The sequence below is a fragment of the Fusarium oxysporum genome, chromosome II (genome assembly GCF_013085055.1).
Source record: "Fusarium oxysporum Fo47 chromosome II, complete sequence".
NCBI lineage: Eukaryota > Fungi > Ascomycota > Sordariomycetes > Hypocreales > Nectriaceae > Fusarium > Fusarium oxysporum.
The window spans coordinates 1,043,831-1,065,321 of NC_072841.1; the positions used below are offsets into that span (position 1 = coordinate 1,043,831).

Sequence of the window (21,491 nt, forward strand, 5' to 3'; positions counted from 1 at the left end):
TGCTACTGTTGAAATAATTGATTGAGCACGCACGCACGGGCCGCCGCTGCGATCTGGCAGCGACAGCGGGTACGTACCTCTCACCACGTCTTTCATTCATTGAGATCCGTTTCGGTTGCACTTCAACTTACTTCAATTTCACTGTCATAGAGAACTCTCTTACATTTTATTCATCTGCTTGCATAACATAAAGCCTTTTCGGAGATTAGAAGCCCGATCATACTTTCTGAGTATTTGTTCAACTTCAACCATCACAAAACTCTGTTCCAGCTGAGCCCTGTGTTCAATCGATAGCTGGAGCATAAATCCAAGGATACTTCATCATCAACTTCATCGCATACATACACGAAAAGCTCTCAAAGTTCTGGTCATGGCCATGGCTTCCCCAAATGATATCGAGATGGCTGGTGCCGAATCATCACGCAATGAGCCATTCACCATTGAAGAGAACATCCGCCAGCTCAATGCCATCGACCAACAAATCATCCAGCTCATGAAACACACTGCCACAGCACTCAACGCACTCACAATACCAAAATCCACAGAAACCGACCAGAACATGGATCCATCAGCCGAACCTACCAAGCCATCACTAGATCCTGGTACACAAAAAGAGGCCTTCGCCTCTGCGACAGATCAATTCTTCCGGGCACTTCACACTGTCGACGTCAAGATCAAACGCCAGGTCATGGCACTCGAAGAAGCCAATATCATCAGTCTTGCTCCACCGCCTCGTCTGAATAAGACGGGTCCCATTATCCCACAACCGACGCCCAACGGAGTGGGAGCTGTGGGCAACATCGGAGCAGGTTGGCTGAACAGTCGGGGGACAAGAGTTGAGAGGGATATGGAGGCAGAGCTCTGGGGAAAGGCTAAGGAAATACTAAAGGAGAAGGAAGCGAAGCTGGAGTCGGGATCACGATAGAATGGAATTCCGACCTGGATTTTACATGCAATGTTGCTTTGATGGAAGGTTTAGGAAAGGGGCCAATCATGTTCCCGGTCATTCCGATACAACTTCAAAGGAAACATCCCTTTAAGACCTTTACTGCACAACACAAATCCATTGATGATGGAACTTCATGTTGCAAGTCAAGCCTTGTGTTATTGCTTACCCTAAACCGACTCAGAAGCTCTTAATTACAGATTATGGCAGATCTCTCTATAACTTCAAAGTGAATATTTCATACCAATAAAAAACATTCAACAAAGACTGGGTGTGTCAAATAGGTGCCAAGTATTGTCTCATTGAATCCTAGTCTCACTAGAGGCGAAGCATGCTTTCATAGTTGAGTTGACAGAAACCGCTGGGAATATCGACGATCACCAAAAGCATAGACTTGATCACATACGAGCCATCCAATGAATGGAATCAAAATCCGTGGTACCTGGGCCAGATGCGCCATCAACTCTACCTTCTCCTAGGGTAGCTAGGGCAAGGTAGTATCGTACTGGTGCATGTTGAGAGAAGAACTGGACGGATATACGGACATCTAAACACAGCACTTGTATCCGTAAAATGAAGTCCCATAAATCAGTGGTCAGTTTCGGATCCATTAACGCCAAGACTTCTAATTTCTTGGGGACGACTCCAACCATCGAACAAGCGATGTTCTTCATCTACCGGATTCGGTATATTCCCGTTACTACGAGATGGTGAGGTCAATGCATGAGCTGCATCTTCAAGGGCTTCTGTTTATAATTTTAAGTGATGCCTTTAAGTTGATGACCAGACGTCTAATAAGCTCCTCATGAAAATACTTCACTTCAGACTCTTGGGTCCAAGAGGACCAAGACTTGAGTGCAAACATGGCATTCTTGGATTCGGGTATATCGGACCCAGTCGACGCACGTTGCTCTATTAGCGGACAATAAAGCTCCGGCAAACCCCCTGGCACTGCAGGAATTAGTGGGAAAGCACCACGCCTGATATCAAAAGCAACCAATCGCCATCGCGCTTTGTGTAATGACAGGCTGCCGAAAGCTCCGGAATGACGCCCTCAATCGATGGAGCCCCCTGGAACCTCAAGTTTTATGGAGGGCCCGAGGTGGGAAGTGGGAGAGGTTGGCGGCCTTTTTACTTGAACCGACAAACAGGAAACAACTTTTGAGTCTGCCCAATTTCCTCATCTCCTTCTTCCTCTTCATCTTTGGCCTCCCTAGAGGAGTTTTATTCTGCCTCGCTGTACAATCGCAGTCATTTATTTGCTCTGCTCTCAGGATCTCCCTATCTACTCGCTTATCGAACCACGATCTTCCAGCGATTGCTGCTTACAATTGAATCATCTGGACGCCGCTAGACATCGACGATCCCCCACCGACGGTTGTTGCGACGGGAAGAACGGAGCCGAACCTGCGATTGCTCACAATTTTGCACGGAGACATTGGATCGTGATATTGACGGAAATTTGAGGACGATACGGTCATGGTTAGCGATTATAGATTGAAGGCCATTGCGGCGCCTTCGCTGTCCAAGGTTGCGACAATTGCGCTTCTTGTCACAGCTGTACAAGCCCACGACCACGATGCAAGCCATATTCCTGAAGGCGAAACAGTCTCTTTGGAACCTTTGGTGCGTTTTACAGGCCTGAAAACTTGAGTTAGCGGCTGACGAGCAGCAGGATACGGTATTGTGGATTCACATCTTCATTCAGATGTTAGCGTACGGCGTTATCTTCCCTGTCGGTATGGTTTTGGGTGTAAGTAAACAAACCTACTCAGCCTTGGCACAATACTGACATCCACGAGATGACCAAGAATCGATGGCACGTTCCGACCCAAGCCGTCGGCACCATTCTTGCTATTCTTGGCTTCTTCCTTGGTCATGCGCATAAGGGCCGCGAGTTCATTCCGAATCACGTCCATGGCAAATTTGCCCACATTCTCCAGCTTCTCCTCGCCGCGCAGGTTGTTCTCGGACTCTACCTCAAGGGACATTGGGAGAAAGGCATCAATGGCAGAATTCGAAAGCTGATCCGTCCATGCCATTCTTTCATCGGCAAGCTTATGCCAGTTCTGTCATGGACACAGATGATCTTTGGTGGAATCACAGCTCTTGGCTTTTGTCAAGGAGATCATACTGGACAATGCGCCGCTCACTTTATTATGGGTGGTGCTTTCATCGCCTACGGAATTCTTCTCACCATCATCCTCGTTGTTGGCCAGCTCTGGATCCGACGACATGGTCGCTCGCAAGAGTTCTACGATAGCGTTGCGATCGCTGCATGGGGCTGCGTCAACACTTTTACCGAGCATCGTTGGGGTACAGACTGGGTTAAGAACGATTGGCAACATACGACGATGGGAATCATTTGGTGGTGTGCTGGTTTGGCTGGTATCTGGCTAAGCAAGGACCGCGATGGAAACCCCAAGCGTAACTTCATCCCCGGCTTCGTCATTTTCATCACAGGCTGGGCCATGTCTGCGCATCCCCAGGAGCTGATGGTCAGTGCTGCTACGCACACGATGTTTGGATACACTCTTATGGTCGTGGGCATTACTCGTATCATTGAGATTGCTTTTGTCCTCAGGGACGCACACTCCATCTCAGAAGATGGTCGAACTGCCAACAGCTTCCAGTTTGTTCCTGTCTTTGTAAGTCGAATAGTATTCTGCAGTAAAAACTCAGCTAACGTTTACAGTTCATGTATGCCGCTGGCTTCCTTTTCATGGGTGCTACAGAGGAGCAAATGAATCTTGTTGCTGGCTCGGCCATGGATCATGTTTCATATATCCTTATTATCTACTCGCTTGCCTCGATAATGTTCCTTTTCGTCAACATGCTCATTGGTCTATGGGACCGCCTTGCTCATCCTGTCCTGGACACCAAGGAGCTCGGCAACAACCACTACGCAAATGGTCTCGCAGTGGAAGACGGTCAACTACGAGATGCTCAAGAATTCGAGTTAGATGGGTTGATGAGCGACGACGATGACGATCCTAGTCGAAGAATGCTCGGACCTAACAGCGAGGATAGCGCAGCTACTGTTGGACGAAACCAACAAACTCGTGCTTAAGGGAGGACTATGATCTCTCGTGACATGTATATTTCGAGACGGGATGGCGCATACCTAGAATGTTCATAGGGGTATTTGGCGTCATTTGATGGCATGTGTATGATGCTGAAATGACTATTTGATGGCATGGGAAGCGGCATTTTCACAATTGTATTACTTAGGCGCAATTGATTGGGATTCATGAAAACATTTTGTCCCCATGTCTTGACTTTCTCTGGAGGAGGCGTTCTGGAACATGCAGCTCTGCCGATCCCCGCGGCGGGGCACACTTTAGCGCATTCCGTACCGAACCTCCACCGAGATTTTCGACCCCGTAAAAAAAAAAAGTTGAGAACTTCTTATCGCAAAACCTCCATCCATCACCACAACCAACACATATAGTCACAATGCCTTCCGTCGGCAATCCCAACGGCCCCTCCAAGAACCGCCTTGCGGCGCGCGCCTCAAGTGCCCGCAAGGAGCGACGCAAGCGATCACAAGCACCCAAGGATAAGGTCGCAAAGGCCGATACTACACGAGGCGCAAGGCCAGGTCTTTTGCCTACGAGTGGACCTAGGGCCAAGTTGAGCGCTAAGAAGGCGCGCAAGATGGAGAAGAGACTGGCGCATGCTATGAAGAGAAAGATGGAAGCCGAGGGCGAGGCGGAGATGAAGGGTAAGTTGCTGCTAGGATGGTTGTGGATAGAGTGCTGACTTGGGTAGATGCGCCAGAGGTTGAGGGCGAGAAGGCTGAGGAGGTTGAGATGGGTGATATTCAGTGAGGGATAGTTCCTGCGGGAAAGGAAGACAAAACTACGAACGAACAACAAATGATGAAGAGTTCCAAAGAGGAGCCGTTGCAACGACGATAACAGCTTGCGAGTAGACTCTACCACGAGGCGAACCTCACACCCAAAACGAGACTTCAGAACGAAAGGCATCCCTGAGATCAAGGACTGGACGAGGCTGGAAAATTGCTATAGGCCACACGGAGGAATCTGCGCTCCAACTTCCATAAGGCCAAAGGTCGAGGTCCCAAAGTTACATATGAAGGGAGACCGTAGATCTTCTGAAGATCAACGAAAATGATAATAAATCTTCCAACTGTGTCTGCGGAACCCATGACGGTGAAAATTGAATGGTGCCATTTCTGGATAGATATCTATGTCACAATGATGCAGAGACAAGAGACAGTTGGCGGCTGTCCGTCTGGAATTCTGGATTGGCCGTGATTCACTTACCTTTAAAACCACAACCACAACCTCCACCTTCATCTCTATCCTGCTCAGCGCACCACAACTCACCAAATATTGAATACCAAAATCGCATTTCTTGAGCTCAAGTGTTAACTCACATTTCTTTTTATCTCTTTTCACAGCTGGTAGCTTCATCTTTACATCTACAAAATCTCATCTTGGAGCACTCTCGCCATTCCATCATAAAATGAGCACCTCATCGCCTTCCACGTTTCTACAAAATGCGGCCCAACAAATTCTGAACACCGTCCTCCTCAATTTCATGACCGCAGACTTCAAAAACCACGTCTTCTACAACTCCAACCACCGCCTCGAGGAGGCGAAACAGAAGGGGGTTACCCTCAGTGACATCTCTATTGGAGACGACTGTCTTCCTACATGGACTGGCCGCACTTGGGACCCTGATGCAGAGTCTCTGCATGATGCTCTTCAAGGTGATGCCTTGAATCTTCTTGAAGCTCAGGAGGCTGGCATTATGGTCCGTAGGGATATCATCTGGAAGAGCAACCGCAAGCTGGACGAAGCGAGAGCCGAGGGTGTTGCGCTGGAGGACATTCGGATCGGACTGAACTTGCTGCCAGTTTAGGGTGCTGCAGCGGAAGAAGCGATCCCGTTTCTGCTCGAACATGATGAAGGGAACGATGACCACAGTTCCCCCAAAGGCAGCATCCATGAAGATACAGACACTTCTGAAGGAACTCTTGTTAACGTTAACACCGAAGACTCTGACGAGGACACGCTCATGGTCATAGATGATGCCGAAACTACTGACGACGGCAGTGACTCCGATATGGAGTTTGTGGTGATTGGAAATGACGATGAACTCCCCGGCAACGAGATTGAAACATCCAACATCTTCGACCCTGAGCCATCATATGATGATTCAGATGACGACGAACCAAACATTTTCCACGGCGCTCAAGTCATGGGCGTCCTGGCCCAACGCTCTATTGTTGACCTCGAAGTTTACATCGCCGAAGATGATGAGGAGATTCAGGACCTTCCCCGGATGGAGTTGGCTATCGATCAAGAGTCTTACGAACGGTACTTTGGAACCGATGGAGCTATTGAGCTCGAGATCGTTGGAGGTCGACTCATTTGCACTGGAGAGCTTTTTGAAGAGGACCAAGAGATGACATTGGATGATGTGGCGGATGATTTGGAGATCTTATCACTCACGGCTAGCGACGAAGAATAATTGGAAGCAGAGGACTGAGATGGGAGCGGCGACGACAAGGGTTGAGAACTTGATGGCCCCGGGAGTGCTACAGAAGCACAGATTCCTCAGACTGAAGCGGAGAATGGTATTTTGCGGGAGACTGAAGATGGATATTTCTGGTGAAATGGGATAGAACTCGCACAGATTTGATTCTCGATCATGTCTTGTATCTAGACCCCTACGCACAGCCAGTATCTAAAAGCAATTGTTTTCATCACAAATTCCCGACCAATCTTGTAAAATGACGACATCAAACATCAACCTTTCTTTTCCTTCGATATGTCATCTTATTCACTTGAGAGCATTCCACCCCTCGTTTGTAACCTCGACAATAATACCTCTCACAGTTCATCCTCGTTTACGGGCATCGACATCTTAGGACGGTACGCTGCCCGCACAAACTTGGATAACCCTTCAACACGCGCGCATGTAGTCCCAGGAGCCTGAGGAACTTCAGGGATCTGCTGAAACAACTGCGCACTCTGATGAACCTGGGAGTTCTGATAGTGCGCATTGTTCTGGATCTGAGGACTCTGCAAACCGAGGACCTGGCCCATCTGCATCTCCAGCTTGGCAACACGACTTTCCAACTCTCGGTTCTTCCTCTCTAGCACTTCATGCTTACTACTCCCGGCTGTGGTCACCGAAGACCTTCCTAGTCGAATCATCTTCGTAGTCCGAGCAGAGGTACCGTTTCGGGCGCCAGCTGGATGTCCCGCAGGGTTGGTTCCACGACCAGCAGAAGGGCTCGCTGGGGTGACAACAATGGTCGGTTCCTCTGTCTCCATGGGTGTGAGCAGTAGGTTCCTCGGAGTTCGCGTCGGGGTTGCGAACAAGTCCATGTTGAACTGATTAGGCATGAAAGCTGAAATATCGCCAGCTTTCATGTGAGGTCTAGCGTTCGCGTGCAGCTTGGCAGAGCGGACGTTGGAGTAGGTTTTGCCTGAGCCTTTGCAGCCGAACTTGATGCACATATAAGCACTCTCTCCATCCAAAACCACCATGCCCTCGATATCTTCCAGGATTTCCTCTGCGGGCTCCTCAGCCAGAGCATGGAAGTTCGCATTGGCATGTTTTCGGGCGCTGGCGAGATGCTGATATATAGCGTTCATTCGTTTGCAGCCAGGTTTAACACAAGTCCAGACACCTTCCTCCATCGAGTAATCCAGCCCGTCGAGGTTCTCATTTGCAGAATCGGGCTCCTCAGCCAAGGCATGACTGTCACCGCTGGCGTGCTTTTTGGCATTGCCCAGATACAGGAATAATTTGTTGAATTTTCGGCAACCGCGCTTGAGGCACCTCCAGCCATCACCGTCTTTCAAGGACTCCATGCCTTCGATATGTTCGACGGATTCATCAGATGAAGTGGCGATCTCCTCCGCGGCCATGAGGTGAGTATCAGAGTTGTAGTGACTCTTGGCATTTCCAAGCCCTTTGATGACAACGTTGAACTTCTTGCAGCCTTGTTTGGTGCACTTCCAGAGTAATCCATCCTCCGCAACCTCCATGCCATGCACCGCGCTCTTCTTCCAGACTTCTTCGCCTGATTCGTCCGCGTCTGTCAACCCCAAGTCTTCTTCCGCCCGGACGTGACCGAGCGATCTGCTGTGCTGCTTCATAGCGCCATAAGAGTCAAACTGGAAACGAAACCGGGGACATTTCTCGTTGACACATCTGCCTTTTTTGCCACCAGCATAAAACTGAATTCCAGGCAAGACATCTCTATCGCTACTGTAATCGAGGTCATCGTCGTCGAATTTGACATACCATCCGTCGCGATGTTCGTCGTCTTTCAGGTGGTTGAAGAAAGCCTTTGCTGTACTAAAGACTTCCCCGTGTCGGTGGCAGCTGCGAGAAGTGCATCGGAAGGATCGAAGGCCTTCCTGCTCGGCCTGGAGTGCAGAGGCAGTAGGAATTCTCGAGAGCAAGACCTTGCTCAGATTCGCGGCAGTTCGATGAGCGCCTGTGTCTGCGTGGCGGTTGAACTCAGACTTGCACTTGTAATCTGTACCGTAGTGCCGGCAGCAGGGTTCGTTACAGATATTTCCATCTGACGCGAAAGGCCCAAAAACATCATCTTCTGCGGTCTGATGACTAGAGTTGAGAGATGGTGTGAACACCGAGTCGTTATCATCTGCAGTGTCATCCGCAAGCCAGTACTTGTGACCGCTTGAGTTTGGAACATGCTCGCGAAAGAGTGTATTTGTCTCAAAAGCTTCTCCTACCATCTCGCAGTCTTCATCTTCACACAACCACCGGATATCATGCTTGCTTGCCTTGAAATGTCGCTGGAGTGCAGGCTGAGCAGCAAAGCTCACATGACATTGCCCGCACGCATAGGGACCTTGGTGCCAGTTCTTTTCGTGCTTCTAGCACTCTTCGGCAGAGACAAAGATCCAGCCATCGCAGTGAATGTAGGGACAAGTGAAAGTGAACTGCTCCGCTTCATTCGGACACTCGTTCGCGACGTAGTAGCCTTCGGGCGCTCGTTGAAGAGGCTCGTCGTCGAGCGACACGACAGAAAGAATGTCTTCACTGGAAGACATAGTCATACAGGGTGATACGAGCGTATCGATTCCGCTGATTCAGGCTGCAAACTTCAGTTTGCGATTCTAGAAGTCTGTTTGTGTAAGGGTGTGCAAAAGGGGGCAGGCGGGCGCGACTGTACCTTTGAGCACTTTGAGCGACATAGGAATATGGTATCTTCCAAAACCACCCCAGCAACTCTGTAACAGCTTCGTTCACTTGTACGAAAATGAAACAAGATGTTGCGCTTGTTGATGTGATTCGAGATGCACTCTGGGTGTTGACGAGGTAAAAAGAGGGGTCAACGCGAAAAAGGGGGAGAGTAGCAAGAAGCAGAAGACAGTCTGTTTACCCACGACGGGCAGCGGCGTTGCTGGGGGACTGACTGGGCTTGTGTAACTGTCACTGCCAACCTGACTTGAGCACGAGCTAAGCTTGCTCTATCGCGCATAGCGTAAATGAAAGGCTAATATTTTGGAGAAGAAGAGAAGAGCAATGATAATGATAATTGGGAAGTGACTCTTGCCATCATGGAGACCGATGATAGTACTGCGCTTCAACGTGTGGGAATCATAGAGCGCTAATCCAAACTCTATTTCCAAGCAACGTCCGGTATGGTGTAGTGGCTAACATTTCGCGCTCTCATCTTCAGCTGAGGGATCAGCACCGCGGAGCCCAGGGTTCGATTCCCTGTACCGGAGTTCTTAATCTTTTGCCGTTCTTGGGTCTTTCTTGGTTACCAACTGCGTTTCCTTTCTCTTTTTGTCATCGGGCGTGGCTTTATGGAACCGATGTTGTTATGATACCGGAGGTGAGAAGCGAATAGAGCGTGACTAAGGGGTAGTAGGTAGCTGTTTGGTCTAAAACGACTTCAGACCTTGATGCAGGAAGCTGAAATAAGCTTGTTAAAAAAGTTTAATAAGTTCTTACGCGTTTACCTAAGTCTTGTTGTAAGTTAGGATCAAGGTCCTAAGTTTAGACCACCCTCCTTACCAACAGGGTTTCTACCACCTAAGGAACTTGTACAGTCTTGTCTGAGCGGGCTATACACCTCACTTATACAGAGCAGTGACCGGTTCATTTGTACTTATTCGCTGCAACTAACTAAAACTCAAGACAAAGGAGACTACAGCTTAGTAGGTTTACTCAACAGCTCACACGCTCAACCACCCCCGTGCTTCCTCTTCAAATGCCTTTTCAAATGATCTCGTCTCGCAAAGTCCTTTCCACAATACCTACATATAGGCTTACTTCGACTAAGGCCCATCTTGGCTGCCTCATCTGGGTGGTTACTCCAATAGTGCCTCTCCAGATCACGCTTCCACGGGTGCCCCTTTCCGCAGATGTGACACTTCTCAGGCTTATCTTCTCTTCGCTTTTGTCTTCTAAAAGAAGTGTTAGTACATACAAATTATGGTGTAAATCTGTTCAAGATGGCTTACTTCAAGTCACAAGGTCTAGTGCCTGGTTCCATCTTCGTTCTTCGTCTTCTGGCTATTGTACTTGATGCGTTCTCGGCATCTTTTGTCGATAAAGGGTCGGATACTTGCGACTGTGACAGTCCTATTGGACTACTTTCAGTCATTGGTGAGGAAGAGATTGTGTAAGTAGTGGAGCAATTGGATTGCTCTGTGGTCGTTATCGAACCAGCATGGGTAGTAGTGATGGGATCGGTGGGCATCGCCATGAAGTCCCAGTTCATAAGTAAGATATCAAAATAAGTAGTATCTAGAGCTGGTAGCTCCTGAGTGTTGATTAGAATTGGGTTGATGTGATCGGAGTAAATGTCAAATGAGTTAGGATTGATTGAGTCGACTGTATCTGAAAATGTTGTTTCCTGGTGTACGTCGGCAAACGCTGCGTCATTCGTACCATATGGAGCATTCCATAGCAAGCTATCCAGGTCATCGCTTGCAAAGCCTAAGACGAAGTCTTCTTCACTCATGAAGAGCAGACCATCGTCGGGGCTCCGACCTTCCATTGTCTGTCGGGCTGGACGGGGCTTACCACCAGTGGCTACGCCCAGGAGATATATGTTGGGAATTTGAGAATTAGAGGTATTTGGCGAAGAGGATTCCACAGGAGGAAAGTAACAGGACACCTTTTTACGACTTATCCGGGTCCATAAATCGTGTTGGCTGACACTGTAAGTCCATTGCCACATCGAGGGAGTAAGAGAAGCCGACATACCAAAACAAAAAGGCAAGACACGATACGCAATAATGCAATAACTTCTTTTGAGATAGTTCGATCGCGCGCGTTGCTGATACGCATTCCAAAGCATCTGGCCGGATCTTGAAGATCTACATATGCATGTGTCTTTGCGCAATGACAACAGGACTATAGGTCCTCAAGATCCGGCCAAAGTTGGCATGTTAGGAAATACAGCCTAAAGGGCTTGTTAAGTTTCTTTTTAAAAGGTCTGTGGCAATAACTCACGTTCGCGCGCACTTGTCTTCTCAAGATGGCCATCCTAGCTCACCACGCATGACAGGTACCAAGTATCATGCGGGATGAGCTTGGAACATCGCCAGCACCGCCAGGAAAACCGCGGTCTACCCGACAGCGAGATTAGCAGCTAAAAATGCCGTCGGGCACAGAAAGATGGTTAGTAATTCTGTGCCCGACAACAGTCGTAGCTACCAATATTGTTGTCAGGCAGATCGCGGTCTTGCTGGCGGTGCTAACACATGGGGGTTTATTAGAGGGACACCAGGTCTCGAGAGTACAAAAGCGAATTTGATGAAGAGGAAGAAGGAGGGACAGAAGAAAGTGAAGAGTCACTGGGTATTTATGCTGATCAATGGCGAGTTTACGGATGAGCAGTTGATGACCTCTCATTGGCAGGTTTGGAGGCCTTTGCAGATGTTCGTGAGGGGCAACGTCATATGATGGTCGGCCTCCCAGACTAACATGTCTTCAAATCTCTCACTTTGAGACATATAAATAAATGGCGACAAGAAACAGATAGGACTAGAAGTTGAAAGCTATTTGATCCTCTGTTACTCTACTGACATACCCTTGAGTACCTAAAAGACATTGTACCTTGTATAAGACCTGCAAGCAGCCTGAGCCACCTCCATTGCAGACCGAATCAGTCTTGGGACGCCGTGAGCCTTCTTCTTCTTTTGCTCCATGTTGGCGTCGTTATCGTAGTCTCCGCTTTTGGTCTCGGCTTCACCTTTCGCCTGGCGAGTTCTAGCTTTGACCTCTGATTCTCATTAGTTGAGTCAAGAGTACGAGGCTTCTTGATCTTCGTAACGGTCGTGAACCCCTCCTGCAGCTTCCGCTTGCCGGCCTTGACCGTCTCAGGTACTTCTCCAGTGGACCAGTCCTCAATCTTCTGAAGAACGACTAATACGCCAGACGAGACTGAGGAGCATAACGACTCCTATCGTATTTGCGATAATGCCAAGTGATGACCTTGGGGTATGATTGCGAATTGCAGTCACAGTGACTCAACCCAAAGCAGACTCGGTTTTTCTTCGCCTGCGTGGTGTGTGCGCAAAAAAAAGAGCACGTTGATAAGCGGCGACAGTAACGTGTCTTGATGCTTCTAGTGGAAGTGCTCGCCGCACGCTCTTCGAGCCCAAATATCGTACAACGCCATGGCAGGGGTGTATATATGGTTGAAGAAAATGCACACTATGGTACTAAAAGAGCAAAGTGAATGAGGGGTTTCACAGCTTCAAAAAGCTGTCGCAAGACCCCTTTTTGAACCGTTGAAATGATGTGAAAGCAATGCAGCTCATGAACTCGAGAGTTGGGGTCGTTGAGGAATGGTTGGTAAGGAACAGGTACCCCCTGCATCATATCGAGCATATTCTTTTCATGGAGCTTCTCGACGTCATGAACGTCCAGCGAATCCCTTGAGCTAAGGATATCAAGAACACCAGAGGTAGTCATCCGGTGATCCGTAGCTCCATAAACGACGATCGGAATTTCTGGGGGTCCTTGGTTGCGCAACTCTACTGCTTCTTCCATCGTACATACGATAATCGCATCGTTTGGATGGTCGGGTTGAGTTGAACCCTTTAATGAACTGAACTCGAATCTGAGGCAAGGTTTCCTCCTTGGAGGGCGTGTGGCGGGCGATGTTGCCCATTCGATCGACAGCATCCATCATTCATGATGGGACACTAACGTGGTATTCATACAGCGCGCAGCTTATCACGAGGTTCTTTCCGTCAGACCCAACCCTGAACGATATGGCTGACCGACGGTTGGCTGTTTCTTGTTCGGGTCGTCGAGGTCTCACTCCACTGATTGAGTAGATTTAAATCTTGGGAAGAAACTGTCGCGCCATCGTCTCATACGATCTTGGTCGATATCGATATCTGAGCAATGTAAAGATCTCTCTAGTCTCTGGTTTCGATCTAGCCAAGATATCCTCTTCCACAAGGTGTGTATGCTGCGACCGCCAGAGACAGAGGCCTCTCACGAGTCTTGGGTAAAAAGAGTCGAGACAGTGTCAAAATGTTGTTGATAGTGGAAAAGCCCATGGGAATGATTTTTGTTGATCTTAGATTCTCTATGTGTCTCTCGGCGAATTGTCGCTTCTCAGTGAGGTTATATGCTTCCTTGGCTTGGTTAAACAGATAAATCTTTCTATAGGTCTTCTGCTTTAATTTATTAGCTTTATGAATTATTTCATCTAAGATACTCTCCTCCTTCGTAGCTATAGAGAGATTATATTCTAGATAGGAGGGTGTTATGAGCTGTCTGGCCAGGGCTGCCGGTGTGATCTTGCTTGTTGTTATGCTTTTGGAGAAGCTGAATAAAGGGAGTCAAGCATCGTTTCGGTACTTGGAGCAAGGACTTTGCATCTGATCTTGGTCCAAAGCATCGTCAGGTGAATTCTGGAACTGCCTTATCTGTAGTTCCATCTTGGTTCATCTGCTGAGGCCGTTCAATGTCAGGGGCATTCAAAGGTTCCTGCGTCGGCTCATGAACTGTAAGTAAGCTGAAAGTTGAAATAAGATTTCTCGGCTTAGTTGGCTGAGATGATTCTTGTCTGGTGACCTTTGTCATGGTCCGGCCTATGCGGCCCAGTTGAGTAGATTTGATCATTATTCGCATTTTGCGAGCTGCTGCTTAAGCGCTTGTATGTGGTGCTCCAGGTCGAGAAGTTAGCGGTGGATTTAGTTTATGTTTGTCTGCTGCTGGAGTCTTTCTCGCCTTAAGCAGGTAAGCTCGTTTTTCGTTTTTAGGAATATGCGGCCGTAGGTCCCTGTGTATGTGCCTTCCCTGAGGGGGAGGAGCGATCGCTTGACGGTCTCCAGTTGGTCTTCGTGTGTCATAGCCTCATGGAGAGATTCTTAGACTGTGTCGGCCATGAGCAAGCCACTGTTGCATCTTGACTCCTGCCATATGAACCCAGTACAACTTATGGCTGGAATGTTTTACAGGGTCTTCCAAGAAGACTGCACAACATTCCCTCCCCTCATAAAAATGCAGGTGTTCTTCTTGTGAAGCAAATAGTGGACTATCCCGTAGTTAAAGAGGACGGCGTCGCCAAGACGAATAACCACGTATTTCCACGAGCCACCTTGCACTTTGTGTGTGACCTAGGGCAGTAGCGGAGTGTCGTCTGGGGCGTGGTCCACCGATGATGCAGAAAAGACGCTGGCACTGCATGTATCCTTGGTACAAACCGTAGATAGTTTGTGAGTCGCTGCCTTGTAGAGAGCCAGAGCGTGGCCACTTGAGATGACTCTTGATCTCGACTTTGCTGGGGTCAGAGCAGAGCTATCCCCAATAAAGGCCACAACTTTCAGGAGACGATAGCGGAGACTCCGGGTCCGCTGTGCACTCTTCGACTGAGCTCCCCTAAAGTTCGGTACAACGCGGAGAACATAAAAGTCAGTATTATTCTTCCCAGCCTGTAACTCGAAACATACTCTGGTTCTTGGCGTTTGATGTATCTCTGATCTGGGAACCAGAGCGGTTGTGAGAAGGGGTGCTGTTCTTGTCAAGCCAATGTATCTATGTTGCACAAGGACAGTGGGACGGAACAGCATGGTGTTGTTGAACTGCCCAATTTCTCGTCTTGGTTGTCTCCCAGGTCTTTTTTCGGGGTATTGCCTCGATCATCATCTCTTTTCCAAAGTCAGGTTGGAACATACGGTCCGTGCCCTGTGTAATAACTGATGATGTCCTCTGAGCCTAGAGGATTGTCAATAACGCTGTCAGCGTCGGTGTCGGGAAGACATCATGTTTGAGTAGGCGAATCTGGAAGAAGACACTCTACTGGGATAGAGAAAAATCTAGCATTGTATGTGACTTGCAGAGTTATGACTGCTTTGCGTTGGTGGAGTATCTGGGCTTGAATGCTTTGACATATTGAGAAATGGGAGACGTCACACGCATCCCGGGTAGGCTTGCGCGATGTAATAGGTGTTTTGCTGCTCTTAGTTGACTTCGGATCCGGTTTAGGGTCTGCCTGCTTCTTGCCCCTAGACTTGGGCTTATTGCATTAGATAAGAGGAATAATCATAAGAGGTATTTGACTTACTGTTAAGATCTTGCTGGCTCTGGTTTTGGCACCGGGACTGGACTCATCAGTAAATTGATTGATGGTCAGAGTGCAGGGCCGACGTGGTGGTATGAGGAGGTTAAAATAACCAACCACTATATCGCAGTTGTCAACTCACCAATGTTTTCTAATAACGGCTCAGAATCTGGCGGTATCGTCTTGTGCGGTGAAGATCTATACTTTGATGTCTTGCTGTGTTCTCTCCAGCACCTGATTTGCTGAGCGCAGACCATAAAGCGACCTCTTGATGAACTTTGATAGATCATGCCGAATATCATCTGTGACACAGGCCTGGCATCTGCTGCGGCAAGTCCTTCTGTAATAATATAGGTTAGGCTTGAAGCCCTAGCACTTGTAATACGTTCGCCCTTGGGTAGAGCCTCGCTCTTGTGTAAGTAACCCTGGCACTTCTTGCTCGCGCCGTCATAAAGCATGCAAGTTTTCTTCCCTACTGGGATGACACAAGGAATGGTTCTTTTGCTTTTATGAAGAATGTCCAGCTTAAAGAGCTTAGATAGAAGCAAAATGAACGGAGCATTAAGCAGGGGATGTAATAGCTGCTGCTGGTCGGGCTGGTTCATGAATTGGTGATCCTCCCGAGCATCATTTCTTGAACAGACGTGCTGTTGATGCTCGTTCGTTGTTCCATGACCTCTAAGTAGACTTCATCGACTTCCAAATCCTTTACCGTCAGCAATCAGAGGCCAGATCGAACTGTTTTTTCATTGTTGATGATGAGCATTCGACCTGAGTCGATCAGGTTTGCAGCTTGTCTAGAAGAAGAGCAATAGTACGCCTCAGCCTTAATCCTAAACCTAGGCAGGGACCCATGTTCTAGAAATGGGATTATCTTGAGGTGAGAAGAGAAGGCAGGAGGTGAACCAATCTTTAGCCTTTCATGTGAAGATATCATGCAGATTCTCATCTGATAGGGCAACAGTATCGATACCCGCTGTCCATCAGCGATTGACGCCATTGGTTTGGCCGAGTGGAGTGTTGAGTCTGAGATGGTCATGCTGTAATGGGAGCAGCATTGCATGGCTCGACTCGAATTTATGTCGCAAGGACAGATTGTGTTCGTAAGCGGCCACCCTCGCAAGATCCTTATACTTGAACCAGAGGTTCAGGGGATGCGCTATCCTGGATAACACACCGCCTGATGGCTTCTTTGAAGGCTTATCATTAAGATTGTTATAGCTGGGTCGACGGATGGCTGAGAGGAGATGGCGCATTTGCTTAGATGTAAGTTCTCTCCATGAGGACGGTGAGGAACATAGCAAGCGATGTCATTAATAGACACCAGATCTCGCTTGATCGCAACACTCAGCTCTTCAAGTTCCTGCGAGGCCGGTAGTCTCATACGATTGCTCGGTTGAGCTGATAGAGCTCTCCGGAAGCCTTCTTCTTCAGTTCATTGGCTTCTTGAAGGATTGAGACAGCACCAGAATTCCCGTCCCATTCAGATGCTGTCCAGGCCTTCGCCGTGGAATTAAACCCTTGATAACAGCTCCCAAAAAAGCAGGGCTGAAGTCTTTCTTCTGTTAATTGATTGTATATGATCACTCGTTGAGATAGAAACAGCTTTGATTCGTTGCTCAGGCCGCACTTTCAGTCTGGGACTTGGGGAAAGCCATGCGACGGGAATATCAACGTGCACAATCAGGTATGGCCTCCATTCATTAGAGATATTGGTCACATCCTCGAACATTTGAGTGGCCTGTTCGATCTGCTCTGCAATATGAAACATGATATTGAGTACAAATCGTAGCTCTTGAACTGTTTTGTTGATGTATTGTGAGAACACCCATCTTGAAGCGTTGGTGGAGACTGAGTGTATGTGCAAGGGCGAGAACGAGACAAAAATGAAGTGCAAAGGTCTAGGATCTCGATATTTGTGACGGAATAGCGAGAGGACCGAAACTGGTTGTCGGATGTTGTCTCGGGTCACGGAAAAGAATGTCCGATTGACCCCTCGAACGGATCTGAATGCCACTTGACAAACGACGTGGAATCACCACATGACTGATATTGCCGTTGGAGAAACCGACTCTCACTTCAGCGTTGATGTAATTAAGCCTATGGTGAAGGTGAGGGAGGGGATCTGGGAGCTCCAGAAGATCGTGGGGTGTCAGCCCTGGCTCTCTGAGTATCAATCGCTGTCCGCCCAGTCACCCTTCGACATGGCGATCTTGAGAATTGTATCACCCACCAGGATGACACTAATCTCATCCCAATCCTTTTGGCTTTATCGCCGTATAGTTCTGCAACTCGGGCTAAGCCACTATATATCATTGGGAATGTGATATATAGCGCATCAAAGGGGATACCTCCCCTCTCCGTAGTTATCCTAACCCCAGTCTTCCATAACCCTTCGTGCTTAGTGGGGGGTAGAGTCAGAGAATGAATTGAAACTCGTCATGTTCACGCTTTGGCGAGTCAGCATATACATACGCGACCGACGGGTTCTCGGAAGCCTTGTCGTGATGCACCGCGTGGATGACATAGCGGTCGTCGCAGCGTCGATCGGACTTGAGGTGGTCTTCGAGCGTCTTCGCCGGGTTTGAGACAGTGACAGCCGAAATGCGACGGCCCGAGAAGTGAAGTTGTACTGCAACTTCAGGATTGATCATAGTATCGCATATCCGTCGTTGCCGTACTCTGCCGTTGCGTAGATACCTAGCTCACCTGCCCGGGCCTCGGCGAGCCGGATGTTGAACGGGCGGATCGCTGTAGTCTCTCTCGCCCGGCCAGGCTCATCGATTGGGCTTGATGCGATGACTGGAGTAGTACTCCGGTAGAAGATTCAGCGACTCTTCAATAGGCCATTGAAGGCGGCGGAGCATATGAACCAGAGTCGCCTGGCTACCTGCGCTGGCGAGTCAATTATTGAGGATGAGCAACAAGGGCTTGAGGAGCAGCTGTTGGAGGAGCGCGTATCTGGGCATAGGCTTGGTACAACATGTCAACAGCTTTGTCATCGGCCTGCTCAATTCTCTGCTGCTCGACTGTGTTCATGTGAAGGCTGGCGCTATGCAAGCACGAAGCCGCGCTTATGTCCTTCTTCTCTGTGGTAATTGTCTCCTTACAGATCGCGATACTGCTCGGCATCATATCACCAATATCCCGAAGCGCTTGTTTTCCATCCACCTTGGCCTTAGCCGGGCGTTTCGTTTATGCTCTGGTTTGAGATTGGAACTGCTCGAGCGCAAAGGGGCTTCCTAACATGAGAGCACGCTTGGTAAACGTCTCTCAGTATGCTTCATTATTGTTCCAGGCCCTTGACTCTTTTCTTGGCCTTCAGACTGTTTTCACTGACTCTGAACCACTCTAACCACTTGGTCCGTTTTCAAGAGGTAAACGCATCGTCTAGAAATGGGACACCAAGAACGTTAACTTCATTTGTATTACAAACAAGCTGTTCATCTTGATGCTCCGCAGACTGACGAAGGTGGTTCGCAATGAGGGGGGATAAAGGCTCCAAGTTTCGGCACCGGTGCTTAATAGGGCTTGGTGGAGGACCGAAGGGCGGCTGTGGACCATCATGCTCGTCGAGTCGGCACTGGAGTGTATGGTTCGGATCATTGCCGTCTGGATCTGAGTCAGGGTTTTCTTGAAGAATGACGTGTGGCGAGTGACGTCGCCCTTGCGAATTGACAGTATCCTTTTTCCGTGATGAGATAGTAACCCAATGTTTGTTCCTCATTGTCGTCTAGAGTGAAGGTGTGCTTCTGATTGGGTCCTTGCGAGTATTGCAGGGATGAGGTGTATACGACATTCGAGGTCTTGAAGGCGTTGAAATGAATCGTTTAGCGGCCAAGATTATGATGCTGAATGGGACATGTACAGCCAACAAGTTGACAGGACATCCAAAACGTTAATCTCGCTTGTAGCCTGAAGCTACAAACAAGCTGTTCGTTCAAATGCCTCTCAGGCCAGCCGGTAGATCATGACATGTGCAGCCCACCACTCAACGCCGATAACGACAAGTATCATCCAGAATGTTCAACTTGGGGTAACAGGGTGCCACTTGGCCTGAGAAACTCTCCAGCCACAATGACCTTGAAATCCTTATATCAGTAAGATTCAATTCTATCCGGCCTGGAGACTACTCACTCGCACATGATCTTCTGTCAGTTCTTTAACCACAGTCATTTCTGAGTCTACCAAGCTCACAATCTTGTCAACAATCGGGTTGAACACCCCATTGACGTAACTACTGTCTTCGAGAGACTGGTCACCAAGGGCATGCGTACACAAATAAGAGCAGGAGAGTAAGGCTGTCCTTGCCCAGCTGTCGAACTTGATGAGATGAGATGTGTTCTAAGATTGCCGTTGCGCGTAAATTTATTACCACAGTTTGGACACTCATGCTGTACCTTCTTCTAGTATTTGGCGAAGTGTTCAGATTGATCAGTGCAGAACTCTCAACGTTCTCTCCTATGCAGATTTTGCACTGGTCGCATTTGCTTTGATGCACATATCAATGCGACACCAGAAACAGTGCAAAGAATGTAGAGAGGGCTACACTGATCAATCTGACGTTCTTCAGTCCCAGAAGATGCTCTGTGCCAACGTAGACCAAAGGGTATAAACAGACTGCTCTTCAAGAAGACTCGCAAAGACACGGGCCGTCCCCTCACGGCCCGAATATAATACAAAAGCAGCACGGCCAGGGCCGTACTATGATAGTTGAAGAGAAGAAAGAAGTAAAGGAAAGGATGGGAGGAATATCTGGTATGTATACTCGATTCCCGGGATCGGAATAACATTTCATTCTAACTCCATCGATTCCTAAAGATATGGATGTCGGTGGTCGGGTAGTGGTTAATCTGTGGCATAGTAACTACAGAAGATGACATTGTCTCTGTCACAACGTGTCTTGATGCATACACGGACGGGCCAATGTGTATTGTTCCGAAGAAATTGCCTATGCGAATCCTTCAAGGTGTAAAGTGTGGCCAATATGATGTCCACGATTTGCATGCTGAGCTTGGGCACGGCTTCGTGCATGACAACTTACGTTTGCTGATGTTCTGGACACATCACCAATGAGCTACTGTGCGTACACTCCAATTTCTTCTCCATGATTATTCCCATTACTCAATTGGAGTCTCAAACCATCCCGAGTCAAGTTTTGCCCATGACTCGGAAGTCATTTGCTCCTCTCGAAGATAATGTATGTAATTCACGCCGAGTCTACTTAAGTCGTTCGACATCATGACAGTCGATGCACCACCATCCGTACTCCCAAAAGCAGATCCCAGATGCTGGAATAAAATGTACATCACCACTTTCAGTAAACGCTCATAGTCCAAATACTACAGCCCCTTCCTCAATGTACCTGTCCAACCGCCAGATGTCTTCCTGCCACAGATATCCCACCTCAACTCACCCATCAGCCTGATCAGGCATCCCAACATCGCTAGAGATCCAGATCCAGCCATCATTTTTGCAATGCGGCAATCCTCTATGCCCTCATCTCCTCATTTCAGGCAGTAGTTTAACAACACTACCCGTTAATGCCTCGTCATCTTCCGTAATGGCATGTTCTCCCGTCCTTCTCTCGGGAAGCAAACGTCACGACACCGGAGCAGAAGCCAAATCATGACATAGTCAGCGGAAAGCTGCAGTTCTGATACCACAGTTCCCTCATCAATGCACCATTTCGTCCACCAGATGTCTTCCCACCACCGATATTCAGCTTCAGCCGGCCGAACAACTTCCTTGGGCATACCAACATCATCGGGAATCCAGACTCGACGTGTCATTCCTACAATTCTGTTATCTTCCAGGTCTTTTTCCTGTCAAGCCATGTAACGGACTTAAAATAGACCCCTTCAACACTTTACTCGGGCACATCTTCCCCGAAGAGGTTCTCTCCCGTCAAGATCTCGGGAAGCAAACATGATCCCGCCTCAATTGCATAACTTCCAAGAATATCTATCCCCGGTGCATACATTC

The 21,491-nt window shown here is 48.4% G+C and overlaps 6 protein-coding genes and 1 non-coding gene across 7 annotated transcripts; 5 read left to right on the plus strand and 2 right to left on the minus strand.

Moving 5' to 3' along the window:
- Positions 1-400: 400 nt before the first annotated feature.
- On the plus strand, positions 401-925 carry FOBCDRAFT_268730 (mediator complex, subunit Med11; the record flags this gene model as incomplete). The annotated part of the gene is made up of 1 exon (XM_054703212.2): positions 401-925. One exon carries the CDS (start codon positions 401-403, stop codon positions 923-925), a length of 525 nt encoding a protein of 174 aa, XP_054559187.2.
- Positions 926-2,036: 1,111 nt separating this feature from the next.
- Positions 2,037-4,203, plus strand: FOBCDRAFT_214104 (uncharacterized protein). Its single transcript, XM_059609373.1, has 4 exons — positions 2,037-2,572; positions 2,622-2,699; positions 2,749-3,594; positions 3,642-4,203. Exons 1-4 carry the CDS (start codon positions 2,426-2,428, stop codon positions 4,014-4,016), a joined length of 1,446 nt encoding a protein of 481 aa, XP_059466706.1. The 5' UTR covers positions 2,037-2,425; the 3' UTR covers positions 4,017-4,203.
- A 142-nt stretch (positions 4,204-4,345) lies between these two features.
- FOBCDRAFT_13602 (uncharacterized protein) lies at positions 4,346-5,139 on the plus strand. Its single transcript, XM_059607947.1, has 2 exons — positions 4,346-4,670; positions 4,718-5,139. Exons 1-2 carry the CDS (start codon positions 4,403-4,405, stop codon positions 4,774-4,776), a joined length of 327 nt encoding a protein of 108 aa, XP_059466707.1. The 5' UTR covers positions 4,346-4,402; the 3' UTR covers positions 4,777-5,139.
- Positions 5,140-5,437: 298 nt separating this feature from the next.
- Positions 5,438-6,448, plus strand: FOBCDRAFT_268733 (uncharacterized protein; the record flags this gene model as incomplete). Its single annotated transcript, XM_031172732.2, has 2 exons — positions 5,438-5,788; positions 5,837-6,448. The coding sequence occupies 2 exons, from the start codon at positions 5,438-5,440 to the stop codon at positions 6,446-6,448; spliced, it is 963 nt and encodes a 320-aa protein (XP_031049517.2).
- Positions 6,449-6,810: 362 nt separating this feature from the next.
- Positions 6,811-10,976, minus strand: FOBCDRAFT_236482 (uncharacterized protein; the record flags this gene model as incomplete). Its single annotated transcript, XM_059610081.1, has 5 exons — positions 6,811-8,782; positions 8,846-9,049; positions 9,740-9,773; positions 10,235-10,380; positions 10,438-10,976. 5 exons carry the CDS (start codon positions 10,974-10,976, stop codon positions 6,811-6,813), a joined length of 2,895 nt encoding a protein of 964 aa, XP_059466708.1.
- FOBCDRAFT_t39 lies at positions 9,604-9,696 on the plus strand. Its single transcript has one exon. It is a non-coding gene; the product is annotated as a tRNA-Glu (tRNA).
- Positions 10,977-17,679: 6,703 nt separating the features above from the next.
- Positions 17,680-18,160, minus strand: FOBCDRAFT_268735 (uncharacterized protein; the record flags this gene model as incomplete). The annotated part of the gene is made up of 2 exons (XM_059611422.1): positions 17,680-17,773; positions 17,982-18,160. The coding sequence occupies 2 exons, from the start codon at positions 18,158-18,160 to the stop codon at positions 17,680-17,682; spliced, it is 273 nt and encodes a 90-aa protein (XP_059464070.1).
- Positions 18,161-21,491: the final 3,331 nt, after the last annotated feature.

Excerpts from the sequence above, each read along its gene's own strand:
- FOBCDRAFT_214104 (XM_059609373.1), top strand. The coding sequence starts at position 2,426 with ATGGTTAGCGATTATAGATTGAAGGCCATTGCGGCGCCTTCGCTGTCC. Across the intron at positions 2,700-2,748 it reads CTGTCGGTATGGTTTTGGGT|ATGACCAAGAATCGATGGCA; the intron begins GTAAGTAAACAA and ends GACATCCACGAG. Across the intron at positions 3,595-3,641 it reads TCCAGTTTGTTCCTGTCTTT|TTCATGTATGCCGCTGGCTT; the intron begins GTAAGTCGAATA and ends TAACGTTTACAG.
- FOBCDRAFT_13602 (XM_059607947.1), top strand. The coding sequence starts at position 4,403 with ATGCCTTCCGTCGGCAATCCCAACGGCCCCTCCAAGAACCGCCTTGCG. Across the intron at positions 4,671-4,717 it reads GGGCGAGGCGGAGATGAAGG|ATGCGCCAGAGGTTGAGGGC; the intron begins GTAAGTTGCTGC and ends TGACTTGGGTAG.